This window comes from Danio aesculapii, chromosome 15, assembly GCF_903798145.1.
Source record: "Danio aesculapii chromosome 15, fDanAes4.1, whole genome shotgun sequence".
Lineage (NCBI taxonomy): Eukaryota > Metazoa > Chordata > Actinopteri > Cypriniformes > Danionidae > Danio > Danio aesculapii.
Genome location: NC_079449.1, coordinates 11,112,696 through 11,127,364, shown reverse-complemented (window position 1 = coordinate 11,127,364; position 14,669 = coordinate 11,112,696). Strand labels below are relative to the sequence as shown.

At 38.1% G+C, this 14,669-nt stretch overlaps 1 protein-coding gene across 2 annotated transcripts in view; it reads right to left on the bottom strand.

The window, feature by feature from the left end:
- Positions 1-5,687, bottom strand: part of LOC130241827 (myelin-associated glycoprotein-like) — a 21,711-nt gene extending 16,024 nt beyond the window's left edge. For both annotated transcript variants that reach the window (XM_056473789.1, XM_056473790.1), the window contains exons 1-2: positions 5,440-5,687; positions 5,164-5,230 (exon numbers count right to left, since the gene is read on the bottom strand). In XM_056473789.1, coding sequence (XP_056329764.1) covers positions 5,164-5,230 — 67 coding nt within the window. In that variant the 5' untranslated portion in view covers positions 5,440-5,687. The remainder of the gene's footprint in view (positions 1-5,163; positions 5,231-5,439) is intronic.
- Positions 5,688-14,669: the final 8,982 nt, after the last annotated feature.

The window sequence follows — 14,669 nt, the reverse complement described above, 5'->3', positions numbered from 1 at the left end:
TGTTGAAGGACAGCTGGAAAGACTGAGCTACTGTACATCCCATCTATTTGGCCCAAACATTCTTTTAATATGCAGATATCAAGATATAATGGAGCTTTCTTTCATTGGCTGTAATTTGGAAACAATGGAAACAACCAGTTGTTCCTCTATACTGATTATTGCGGTGCTATAATCAGCCTGGTCCCAAACTTCCAATCCATTAGTTATATTAATAGACTGTCATAAAAAAAAAAACTTGTCTGAACTTGTCCCATTATCATATTAAAGTTCTGCCATGCTGTCTTTTTGACTCCTCTAATAAACCTCTCCTCTAAATTATCAGTAGTTTCTCTTAATGCATCTTTACTTTTAGTACTTTAACACACTTTTATCACCATATATACTGTAAATATACCTCAAAACATTATGCAATTCAAATTGTGCCTCACACAGGTGGGTGGGCCTGACAAACCACCTGGAAAAACACACACTTTCATTTCTCTAACATTTAAACCAGCACTTTTGCACCAGTCACTTTCTTACAGTCACTCCATATCTCTATAAAAACATTTTGCGTTTCTGAAGTGTCCCTCACACAGGTGAGTGGGCTTGACAAAATCACCTGTGGAAACACTCTTCTCTTTATAAGCACTGGCCACTTTCCTTTAAAGAGCCCATATTATGGGTTTTTGAAAATGCCCTTCCCTGTAGTGTGTAACATAGCTCTAAGTAAAGTGAAATATCCAGCTAAGGCTTAAATCTGTAAGTGTACAGTGTTTAAAACTATTGATTCATCTATAAAAGAGTCGACTCATAGTGCTTCAAACGAGTCGTCTTGATAACGAGTCATTAGGTGTTTCGCGATGACGCAGCTACGAAACACAAGTAGTTGGGCGCGCAAACCCGGGAGATTTGAAACCTGCGGCCACGCCCACTAACAGAAAAAAAAGTCACACACACACACACACACACAGAGACACACACAGACACTGGTCGAATGAAGTCACGCTGTGCAGATGGATATTATGGACAGTCTAATCAAAGATGAAACATCAGCAATATAGCCCAGCCTTGAGCAGTTCTGAGTGCTTATGAAAACTATATGCTTTCAAAGAAGACTTCATCAGTTTGTTAAAGGAAGGATCAGTAAAGACTGATGGATCAGTGCATCATGAATCAGTTTCTACCCCCATTTCACAAGTGTAAGTAAGTGCGATTAAAATTATTGCCTCGTTTACTCTAGCTTGCACATGATGTATTTAGTTGTGTTTTGTTACTTGTAACTGCGTGTACTGTATCAGGTTAACTCTTTATATTCTCATATCGCGTGTAAAGCCACGTTGAAAACGCGACGCGTGCCGCTTTGATTACGGATTGTCAGCTGTTTACACACATGCAACGGACAAGTTTCAAAATATTTCAGCTCAATATTATTGTCTCCTCGTGTGTGTAACGCACGGGTATTCGCGGATATAACTGAGCGCCGCTCCTCTATGGACGCGCCGGTCTGTGTGTGTGTGTGTGTCTGTGTCTCCTCGTGTGTGTAACGCACGGGTATTCGCGGATATAACTGAGCGCCGCTCCTCTATGGACGCGCCGGCCCTGTGTGTGTGTGTCTGTGTCTCCTCGTGTGTGTAACGCACGGGTATTCGCGGATATAACTGAGCGCCGCTCCTCTATGGACGCGCCGGCCCTGTGTGTGTGTGTGTCTGTGTCTCCTCGTGTGTGTAACGCATGGGTATTCGCGGATATAACTGAGCGCCGCGCCCTCTCTATTCAGCCGCTTCTCTATGGACGCGCCGGCCCTCTGTGTGTGTGTGTGTGTCTGTGTCTCCTCATGTGTGTAACGCACGGGTATTCGCGTATATAACTGAGCGCCGCGCCCTCTCTATTCAGCCGCTTCTCTATGGACGCGCAGGCCCTGTGTGTGTGTGTGTGTGTGAAAAGAGCAAGAAGACTGTGACCTCCTCGCCAGTTCTTGGACTTTTTGCTCAATGAAATAGTCGTCAGTATTTTCTAGTCCATCGTCTGTTTACATTCACCCACTGGCAGCCAAAATCCACTATGAAGCGTGTGTGCACTGTGACTACTTTTATATTGTAGATTAGCAGCTGGGCATTTCACTCTGCCTCGTGCTGAAGCCTGTCAGTGTTGTCGACCAATCGCAGCAGGCTGTCATCGGTCCAATCAGCGCAGATTAGCTTCGCGCTGAGGATGGGTTTGGGAACAAATGAATCGCTGAACGAATCATATGGGAGTCGCTGGGATAATTAGGTAAAAATAAATGCAGATCATAAGACCATCAAAGTGTTTTTTGACCTTGCATGCATATTAGACTGTTGTTGGAGACCCTTACAACCTAAATATGACCCTATTTCATCTATAATATGGGCTCTTTAAACTCCAATTTACAAGGACTCAATAAGGAAAACAATGCTTACTTGTGAATGTACAACAAATCATGTTGCACTACTTGTTTCCTTCAACCTTATATACCTCTTTTACACAATATTGTTCTGTCTGTCTTATGATATGTGTATAGTTTAAGTTTTATAGTATAGTTTGTAGTTAAGGTTGAAGAAAACAAGTTAATGTTATAATCAATGGGACATTATCATTGTTATGCAATTGCATGACTATAGTTATGGATCATGCAGTATATCTTAATGTTTTTTTTTTTCAAACCAATCGTTGTCCAAACCTCACACTTTACTATAACCCTACAAATTTCGACATAACAAAAACCTCTGTAGTGCCTTAAAGTCCGATTGTCTTGCTTGGTTTGACATTATCTGCTCAAAAAGACATGCAGTATGAGCAAATTTAATTGTTAATCATGTCCAAATAGCCCTCAGTGCTCTTAAACAACATATCCCAGTGAATTTGCACAGAATAATTGTTCCTGAATATACTGTAATTGTTCCCTGCTGGCCACAAATAATTTTAAAAAATCAGATTTGACATTTTTTTTGTGTATTTTTCTACATTTATTGTCTCAGGAGCCACAAGGAAGGAAGGGATTTAGAGACATCAATTTTTACTTGTAAATTCGAGTGCTTAATGTTTTTTTTAATCAGAATAATAAGCTACAGCATTGTGATAGTGTTTAACTTTACACCTTTGAAAATCAGCTGTCACTTCATTCACTGTAAAGTCCTGTCTAGGCGCTAGTTCTAGTGTGATCACACATTTATCAGTCCTTGTGACAGCTCTGGTTCTAGTGCAACTTTTTTGGGGCCTAACAAAGGTTCACATTTTTATTACTTAAAATAAGCATTATATATATATATATATATATATATATATATATATATATATATATATATATATATATATATATATATATATATATACATATATATATATATATATATATATCTCACCGGCCACTTTATCAGGTCCAACTGGTTGTTAATGCAAATGTGTTCAATGCATTTAGGCAGACGGGCTGGTCTGAGTATTTTAGAAACTGCTGATCTATTGGGATTTTCACGTGCAACCATCTCTAGGGTTTGCAAAGAATGGTAGAAGAAGAGAAAATATCCAGTAAGTGGCAGTTCTGTGGGCGCAAATGCCTTGTTGATGCCAGAGGTCAGAGGAGAATGGCCAAATTGGTTCGAGCTGATAGAAAGGCAACAATAACTTAAATAACCACTTGTTACAAACGAGGTATGCAGAAGAGCCTCTCTGAACACACAACACATCCAACCTTGTGGCGGATGAGCTACAGCAGCAGAAGACCACACCGGGTGCCACTCTTATCAGCTAAAAACAGGAAATTCGGACAGGCTCACCAGAATTGGAGAATTGAAGATTGGAAAAACGTTGCCTGGTCGGATAAGTCTCGATTTCTGCTGCAACATTCCGATGGTAGGGTAAGAATTTGGCATCAACAACATGAAAGCATGGATCCATCCTGCCTTGTATCAACGGTTCAGGCTGGTGGTGGTGTAATGGTGTGGGGGATATTTTCTTGGCACACTTTGGGCCCATTAGTACCAATTGAGCATCGTGTCAACGCCACAGCCTAGCTGAGTATTGTTGCGGACCATGTCTATCCCTTTATGACCACAGTGTACTCATCTTCTGATGGCTACTTCCAGCAGGATAACGCGCCATGTCATAAGGCGTGAATCATCTCAGACTGGTTTCTTGAACATGAAATTGAGTTCACTGTACTCAAATGGCCTCCACAGTCACCAGATATCAATCCAATAGAGCACCTTTGAGATGTGGTGGAATGGGAGATTCACATCATGGATGTGCAGCTGACAAAATCTGCAGCAACTGTGATCCTATTATGTCAATATTGACCAAAATCTCTGTGGATTATTTCCAGTACCTTGTTGAATCTAAGCTACGAAGGGTAAAGGCAGTTCTGAAGTCAAAAGTTAAGTGTTACGTACTAGTTAGGTGTACCTAATAAAGTGGCCGGTGAGTATATATGTATATAGTATATATGTAGCTACAGTTGGAGTCAAAAATAATTAGCCCCCTGTAAATTATGTTTTCTTTTTCAAATATCTCGCAAATGGTGTTTGGAGAAAATCTTATTTGTTTTATTTTTGTTAGAATAAAAGCCGTTTTTAATTTGCCCCCTTAAGCAATATGCTTTTCTCCATAGTCTACAGAACAAACAACTGTCACACAATGAGTTGTCTAATTGCCCTAACTTTCTTAGTTAGCCTAACTAGTTAAGCCTTTAAATGGCACTTTAAGCTGAATACTAGTCTCGACTAGTGTCTTGAAAAATATCTAGTAAAGTAGCATGTACTGTCATCATGGTAAAGATAAAAGAAATCAGTTATTAGAAATTAGTTATCTCACATTCAACTGTATGCCTCGGATATATAACACTACTAGTGATAGCATATCATATATGAAGCAGTTTATCTTGTCTTTTAGCAGTTCTTTTTGTACATAACTGTAGTCTAATTCTAACACGCACCTTCATATATCTAAAAGTTTATTTTCCATTTATGACTGGAAGATTACTTTGGTCTGAGAAATGACACATTTGACTCTATTTTTAATACTGCATAAGAACTGAGGAAAGGAACCAAGAACCAGTGATTTTTTTTAATAGTGTGATATTTACTTAAACATGACAATGCCTTGATTATTCACAACTTAAAAGCTAGTGCCATACATGAGAACCAGTTTGTCTAGTTTGATTTTACTAACCTCTGAACCATAGACAGACTGACAATAAACAGCTCCAGAACAGCATCTCTGCATCAAAGTTCAGCATCTGGGAATGCATTTAATCATCATTTACAGTGCTGCAGCATGCTACTGCAATAACTGATGATAATCAAGTATTGTTTTAGTATCCCATTTGTTTTTGTCGATATTGTGTATGTGAGAGAACAGAGCAAAAAAAAAAATATTTATAAATATATATATGAAAGGATTTAAATAGTCAGTGTGTAAATAAAAATGGTTAAAATTGTCACTTACTTGATGCTGTGTTCTCAAACTGTGCCCAAGTTCATCTGTACACTTGCGCTTTCAATATATGAGCGCTTCCTTCCCCCCGTATCTGCCTTAAAGACTTCACTTCCTATTTCAAATGCTTCTGAAACATGGGCTGTGCACTTTGTCAATACTTTGTTTTTATCTTACACTTTGTATTTTAACAAGCAGTAAAATCAGGGCTTAATTTGTGCCGGAACAAGCCGGATCGGGAGCCTCTGAAATTTTACCAATTTTACCAATCCCCCTCCTCACACGCATCACCCCCCCCGCTCTTCACGTTCTTCCGTGACTCCCCAACCCTCTTCATTTTCGTCCGCGACACAACCGACCCCCCTTAACCCCCGCTCTTCACTTTCGTACACTGCGCCCAACCGGATCTGTTACCCCGATCTGTTCCGGGACCTCGCAATTCACAAATTAAGCACTGGGTAAACTTATACTGTACAGTAATAATGTAAATACAAGGCAGCTGAATTTGATAGCTGTAAATGATCACATTGTTAGAATTTGTTAAAAAAAAAAAAAAAAAAACAGCTAATTGCAGGTACAGTAAATGTTTTGTCAACTGATTTTACTTACATCAAGTTAAAAAAAATTACTCGATTTACTTGCATTACTCACAGTGCTAAACGTTGACGGTGCTGTATGCATTTTGCAAATTACACTTTGACTATCAGGGGATTGCCTTACTGTGCCAAATTCATATATTTAATTCTATATGTTGATATTATGCTGTAGATACTGTTTCTTTTACTGCATCCCTGCTGGGTGTGATCATATATTGACAATGTTGACCAATATAAGGGGGTTAAATTATTATTATTATTATTAATAATATTATTATGGCGACACGGTGGAGCAGTGGGTAGCGCTCTCGCCTCGCAGCAAAAAGGTCACTGGTTCAAGTCTCAGCTTGGTCAGTTGGCATTTCTTTTTTTTTTTCTTTTTTTCTTTATTTATATTATTGCAATAACAACAGGCCATTACAACAAACAGAAATACAAAACAGAGAGTATAGTAACTGAAGTATAGTACAAGCAATACAATTATTACTTTTTTGCAACACGAGAAATGGAACAATTTTGAAATAATTATCATAAAGGTAAAGAAAAAGAAAGACAATGAGAAAAAAAAGAAACAAAGCAATAAATTAAAGAGGGCACATGACAAATAAAACAAATGAATGCAGAATATTAAATAAAGCACATGTTTTATACGTTTTAATTGCTTTCTTGTTGTGAGAGTCTGTGATGGTTTTTAAATACAGTTCCAATTCTCGTTTAAAAAAATAATAAAATTGGCTTCCATTGAGTATATTTGCATTTGTGTATAAAAAAAAAAAAACTTTACAATAAATCAAAAAGGTTGTAAAAAGTTGAATTAAGGAATTGTTTTTCTTCAATATAAAACCCCAAAACAACACGTCTAGGCGATGCAGTGGCGCAGTAGGTAGTGCTATCGCCTCACAGCAAGAAGGTCGCTCGGCTGGGTCAGTTGGCGTTTCTGTGTGGAGGTTGCATGTTCTCTGCGTTCGCGTGGGTTTCCTCCGGGTGCTCCGGTTTCCCCCACAGTCCAAAGACATGCCGTCAGGCGAATTGGGTTGGCTAAATTGTCCATAGTGTATTTGTGTGTGAATAAGTGTGTATGTGTTTCCCAGTGAAGGGCATCCACTGCATAAAACATGTGTGCTGGATAAGTTGGCGGTTCATTCCGCTGTGGCGACCCCAGATTAATAAAGGGACTAAGCCGAAAAGAAAATGAATGAATGAACATGTCTATAGCTTAAAGGAAAGTCTCACAGAAAGAGCAAGATATGTTAATGTCATTTTAGAATTTTTCTAAAAAATTGTTTAACTGGATAAAATCTGTGATAATTCTTAAATTTTATTTGTTAAAAAAATTCCTGGGGTCAGTTGGCATTTCTGTGTGGAGTTTGCATGTTCTCCCCGCATTCGCGTGAGTTTCCTCCGGGTGCTCCGGTTTCCCCCACAGTCCAAAGACATGCCCTATAGGTGAATTGGGTAAGCTAAATTGTCCGAAGTGTGTGTGTGTGTGTGTGTGTGTGAATGAGAATTTATGGGTGTTTCCCAGTGATGGGAAGCAGCTGTAAGGGCATCCGCTGCGTAAAACATATGCTGGATAAGTTGGCGGTTCATTCCGCTGTGCCGACCACAGATTAATAAAGGGACTAAGCGAAAAAGAAAGTCAGTGAATAAATAATATTATTATTATTCAAGATACTGTACACATCAGGCAGATTATAAACTCCATAATCACAGCCTGTTTACTATATAGGCCATATTTGCAATGCCTGCATCCAGTTATTTCTGGGGTCCAGTACCAAGTATTGTTTATTTAAATGGAGGAAATCTGATATATCAAAAACAGCTTGACTTGAGCTATTGTATTTGAGCATATTTGCAGTCAGTCTGGACTAGTCAGCATGCATTTTCCATCTCCAATTTATTTATTTTTTTAAGTAGAGTTTATAATGGCACCTGCAGGAACACAATGACATTACTGGCTTGTTGTTTTGTAATTGGTTCTTTTATTTCAAATGTTTTACTTATTCCAGCATATTTATATCATCTGTAGTCAAATAAAAGCAGCCATTTTGCTGATAACTAAGTCTCTGCATGCTTGTCTTTACAAATACAAAGACTTTATTCAAAACCTTGATGAATCTATGTACAGTGGGAGCAATAGTATCAAAGCTCACCACTCAGAGATTCAGTGAAAGCACCACAATGTGTATAAAGACTAAACATTGAGGTTATACTTCTGAGTGAGCATGAAAGTAATCTGTTTTTGTCTTGTACCACTAGTGGCCTGGGTGTGACCACCAAGTTACCTCACTTATTTAATTTGAGGAGGATGTGGCTTTAGGAGATATTGACTTTCACAAAGGATGACATAGTGATGATCTCACCTCTGTGTGTGGCTGATAAACCTAAATAAACATCTGGACTGCTGAAACAATGTCTGTAAAGATTGGTTTAGAGTCTTTAGATTGAGGAGCTATAGCTTGATCATGACCTACGTTTATCACTCACTATCTCTCTTATCTTGATCTTCTTTAAAAATACTACTTTGACTTGCACTTAGGGCTGCACAATATATCAAAACATTATCATTATTGCGATAATAGTATATGTAATATACGTATCGCAGACATATGTGATAAATTGGTTGTTTATCTAAATTTGACGAATCAGAACTATCACCTTACTCTCTTAATCCCAACCAACCCAGTAGTTGCTGTTCTGCTATTGGCTGGAGCGACCCAAAGGTGAAAAAAATAAATACTAATGGCTGGGAGTCGCCCCTCGCTGCAGCCTGTAGCACGGTGATGAAACGTATGTCAAAGTCACGTATGTCGACGTCTTATTTGTCAACGTTACGCATGTCGATGTCACGTATGTAATGAATGGCAACGTCACGTATGCCAATGTCCCGTATGTCAACGTCATATATGTCGACTTCACGGATGTCAACAGCACATATGGCGATGTCATGTATGTTGATGTCACGAATGTCGACATCACGTATGCCGATGTCACGTATGTCAATGTCATGTATGTCGACTTCACAGATGTCAACAGCACATATGGAGATGTCACATATGTTGATGTTACGTATGTCGATGTCACATATGTCGACATAACAAATGTCGATGTCACGTGTGTCAATGTCACATATGGCGACGTCATATATGTCAACGTCACGTTTGTCAATGTCACGTATGTCGATGTCATATGTCAACATCACATATGTCGACATTACGCATGTTGATATCACGCATGTTGATGTCACGAATGTTGATGTCACGCATGTCCACGTCATATATGTCAATGTCATGTATGTCAACGTCACTTATGTCGACATCACGTATGGCGATGTCATATATGTCAACGTCACGTTTGTCAATGTCACACATGTCGACGTCACGTATGTCAACATCACATATGGCGATGTCATATGTGTCAACGTCATATATGTCAATGTCACATTTGTCAATGTCACGCATGTCGACGTCATGTATGTCGATGTCATATGTCAAGGTCACGTATGTCAAGGTCACGTATGTTGATGTCACGCATGTCAACGTCATGTATGGCGATGTCATTTATGTCAGCACCATATATGTCGACGCCATATATGTCAACGTCCATAAGTCAACGTCATGTATGTTGATGTTATTTATGTTGACGTCATGTATGTCAATGTCACGAATGTTGATGTCACGCATGTCGACGCCATATATGTCAACGTCATGTATGTGATGTCATTTATGTCAGCGCCACGTATCTCGACGCCATATATGTCAACGTCCATATGTCAACGTCATGTATGTCGATGTCATGTATGTTGACATCACAGTTGTCCACATCATGTATTTCCACGTCAGGTATGTTGATGTCACGTATGTCTGTGTCACATATGTCGACGTCATATATGTTGGCGCCACATATGTCGATGTAACGTTAGTCAATGTGACATATGTCAATGTCATATATATCAATGTCACATATGTAGATGTCACGTATGTCGATGTCACCTATGTCGATGTCACATGTTGATGTCATGTATGTCGACATCAGGGTTGTCAATGTCATGTATGGCAATGTCACATATGTCAACGTCATATATGTCGACGTCAAGTATGTCGATGTAACATATGTCAATGTCATATATATTAATGTCATGTATGTAGATGTCACATATGTGGATGTCACGTATGAGGATGTCACCTATGTCGATGTCATGTATGTCGACATCACGTATGTGCTGGCAACTGTTTAGCAATGTGTAGCAACTGTCCTGTAATATTTTGATTTCATGAATGAATGTGTGTGATAGGTTACGTTCATTACGTTGACGTACATGCATGAGTGGTTGTTGCTAGAAACGATAATTATTTGTATTATTTATTGGATTATACATTACAGTGTGTGTTATTAACGTCTACACCTACCCCAACCCTAAACCCAACCATCACAGTAAAAGCATGCGGGTTACAACCACAGACATTATAATAGATGTTTAAGGTTGCGAGTTGTAGCATCATCAACCCCATCTTTTTTCTTCCTCTATTTTTACGATGGTTGGCATCCAGCGTTTTGGTGGATTACCACCACCTTCTCCTCCGGAGTGTGAATTTACAGACGTTATGGACAATACTCATGTATTACATGTGCATTTGAAATTATTACATGACCGTATGGAAGTCTGTGAATTCAGACACAGAAATGCAGTATGTCATGTTGTGCATGGGTATTTTAATGTGCGTGACGTAGTGCAGTGTTACTCCACCACATTCCTAGAGGACCACCAGCTCTGCACGTTTTCCATGTCTCCTTTAACAAACACATCTGATTTATATCATTAGCTCATTGCAAAGGCTGAAAGACCTGTAATGTGTGTAACAGACAAAGGAGACATCCAAAACACGCAGTGTTGGTGGTCCTCCAGAAATGTGGTTGAGAAACACTGACATAGTGTATACATGACGTCACTGCTCCACAGGCCACAGCGAGGACTATTTGATAGCGGGAGCAAGGGCGTAGAATTAGCATGGATATAGGGGATGTGTCCAGAGCAATATCCACTAATTACTGAAATGTCCCCACCCAGAATTTTATTGCCTTCAAAATAAAATGTAATAAAATTATATGCAGAAGGGGTTAAATCGCCTTCTCTTCTCTGGTCCTCACTCCCCCCAAACACATATGGACAGTGTGATTGGCTGGGCCTTTTTCCGCTCTCAAGTGACTAACAGCTGTAGTTGTGGGTGAGAAGTGTATGTGAGAAACACCAAAACAAGGACATTTTCCACTCCTTCACATAAGGAGCTACTTTTCAAAGAAAAGTGTAAGTCACTTAAAGTCCAGTTCACTACAAATCCACCATAATAATATTAACCAAGGCTGTGCATTTAATCAAAACTCAGTTTTGATTTTGGCCTCTGTGTTTGTGAAAAACAATAATCAGGATAAAACGGTTCCAAAATTGCACCGCCGTACCTCCTCAAAGCCCGATTGCAGTAAAATCATGTAAATTGACTTTTTCACCATGGAACGTGCTTCATTAATTGTTATTTCTTTTATTAAGTATTTTAAGGCTTTTTAAAAGCGCAAATGAAAGTTTGTGCTAGTCCATGCATACACTCCAGGGATGTCTACGCCCTTTGGCAAGAGTCAAGATGAGAGGAAAACGATAAAAGCCAATGAGAGTCCTAATATCTGCTGCAGTTTTCATTTATTATTTGTAGTATTTTAAAGTCTAAATGTGTGCAAATCGACATTTTTTTACAAATAGAATTGATTACATCTGAAAAATCTTTACCTGTTTATTTTAATATCATTACATCAGATTATTATATTAAAAAGCAGCTAATAAATTTCTTTTTTTTTTCTGAGAAAACATTGTTATCGCAATACTCCACAACAATATAGCATATATTTTCCCAGTACAGTGTAACCCTAAATACTACATTTAAATAGTAAATATCATCACCTTAGAATTATAAGGTTCTATCTGACATTTTTGCCAAAATTGAATTATTGACATATTCTTATTAAATGAAAACTTATTTACATTATGAGATGTTTTTTTTTATATAAGTTGTTTACATTTTAAGACTTTTTATTTAAAAAACAAATGTTACACACATACTCTTTGCCAAATATGAAATGCCAAAACTTTGAAGCTCAATATCTCAAAATCATGCAGAACGCAGATAGAACCTTATAATTCCAAGGTGACAATATGTAAATTTATTTATTTATAAATCACAGTTTTAAAGTCATGGGTATATTTTGTAACAAAACTACTTAGGCTGTCTATGAAAACCAGTACAGCATCTGAATGGGATGTTTTTTTTTCCCCAAGTAAAATCATTAGGATTTGATGTTAACATGTGAGAGCTTCATTTTTTTGTAGCCAGTTTAAATATGTGAGATTATGAAATTGAAAGTCATTGAATTCTGTGAGCATCAAATACGACAACACGTCAAACAAGTGACGTTTATTCTAAAGATAGATCCATGCAAATAAATACACAGAAAGATACAAACTACAGCTTTGTATTTGGAAAAGTCTAGCATAATTTGTTAGCAAATGCATCATTTAAGTTCATGTTTCATTCACAGTATATAAAGAGATCTTTAACTCCAACAGACACTTCTTATATAAAGAATAAATTCTTCAGATACAAATACATACTGGAAAGACCAAATGACAGACATGCTTTGGAGAAATGCAGTTCATCAAAATCCATGACTTTTGCACTGGCGATGGAAAAAAAGCCCTGGAAGTTCCAGTTTAAAAGGAGCTAAAATGATACAAGGCTGATATAAATAATTGTACCGTTATAAGCTGTTGTCCACTAGATGTCAGTATGCTCATTACTTTGTGAATTTTTGTCCTCCACAAAGGCAGGGTTGCTCATTTCCCATTTCTGCTCTGAAATGTGTTCCTGCTCCTCAGGCTCCAGGGCCAATGGTAGACTGGAGTAACGGATGCGATTGCCTCCTGTAAGATTGAGCTTTGCCACTTTGCAGTCTTTCTTTGACAGTACTTTCCAGTTTTTGTCTTTCTGTACAGCATCTCCGAAAGGAACTTTATCATTTGGGGTATCCTTTGTCAGTTTTTCATTTCTCCTAATATTTGGTCCTGGGTCCTGAGTCATGATAGGCCTTGATGATCCATTACCCATGATATATATCGTGAAGTGTTAAGCTCTACAAAAAAAATCACACAACCGATCAAACATTTAATTAATAATTTCAGGTTCAGCTTTTTAACATTAATTACAAAACTTGCATATTAGATGTACACAAGACATTCAGCACACACATTAAATGTAAAAGCATTGACTGACTTTACCTGAGCTGATCTGGAATGGATGTCCTGGTTGGTTTGCAGTCAGGTTTTGATTTAAATAGAGATGACGAGGAGAGTTTATAGCAAATTTCCAGTTTCATCTCTCTCTGAGTGAAATCAACAGCTTTGTTTTAGATTAAATGTTTCTGATCTTTGGGAAAATAGGATTAAATAGCATAATGGCTACTCTGATCTTCAACTGATTAGTAATGAAACATTCACACCACCCTTGATAGAATCTGTTTGATCTGATCTAGCTGTGATTACATTTACAGGGTATTTAGCAACCTTAACGGCATGATATAATGGAATATGTAGAGCTTTAATACTTGATCACAAACAATCAAACACTGAGATTAAATGTAGATGTAATTATGTGTGGTGTTGGTGTGTTATTGTTATGGTATGAAATCTACATGCCTAAAACATTTATATGTTTTGAGTTTGGAAAGGATGGATCAAGTATGGATATACTAAATAAAGGAAATAATTAAAAAGTAGAGAGAATGACAGTGTATGATAATATAAAATAGAATAGAATAAAAATTGATAAATAAAATAGACAGAGCTAAGATTAGGGAGGGGCCGACACATTGGCTCAGTGGTTAGCCCTGTTGCTTCACAGCAAGCTGGGCCAGTTGGCATTTTTGTGTGGAGTGTTGCATGTTCTCCACATGTTGGCGTAGGTTTCCTCTGTATTATCCAGTTTCCTCCACAATCCAAGATAGTTCACCTGTAGAGGTGAATTGAATGAACTAAATTGGCAGTAGTGCATGTGTGTGTAAATGAGTGTGTATGGGTGTTTCCCAGTACTGGATTGCAGCTGGAACGGGCATCCGCTGTGTAAAACATATGCTGGATAAGTTGGCGGTTCGTTCCACTGTGGTGACCCCTGATGAATAAAGGGACTAAGTGAAGGAAAATGATCTAAAATAATAAATATATAACTTTTTATGTGTTTTTTGTACTTGTAAGTAGACACCGATTCTGTAGATTCCTTCACCATGACGCATTTTAGGGAAAGTCGTTATGGTGAGTTTGGTTTCGGTTTTGGAATGTCAACCTATCTCACCTATCGCGAGAAGATCGCGCGAGTTCTCACTAATCATCCGCAGAGCCGCTCATCCAAACGTCTTTTCGCGCTTAAACGACAGAGGGAGCTATGTTGGCTTTTTTTTTGTGGGATGAGTTTCCTAAAGGTTTTTTACAACTTTGTTTTTACATCATAAATATATTACGGAAAATAGGAAGCAGCTTCTTTTAATATTTTCTCAATTTCACCACCAGAGCACTCGCTATGCAAACGCGACTACAATAGTATAATACAA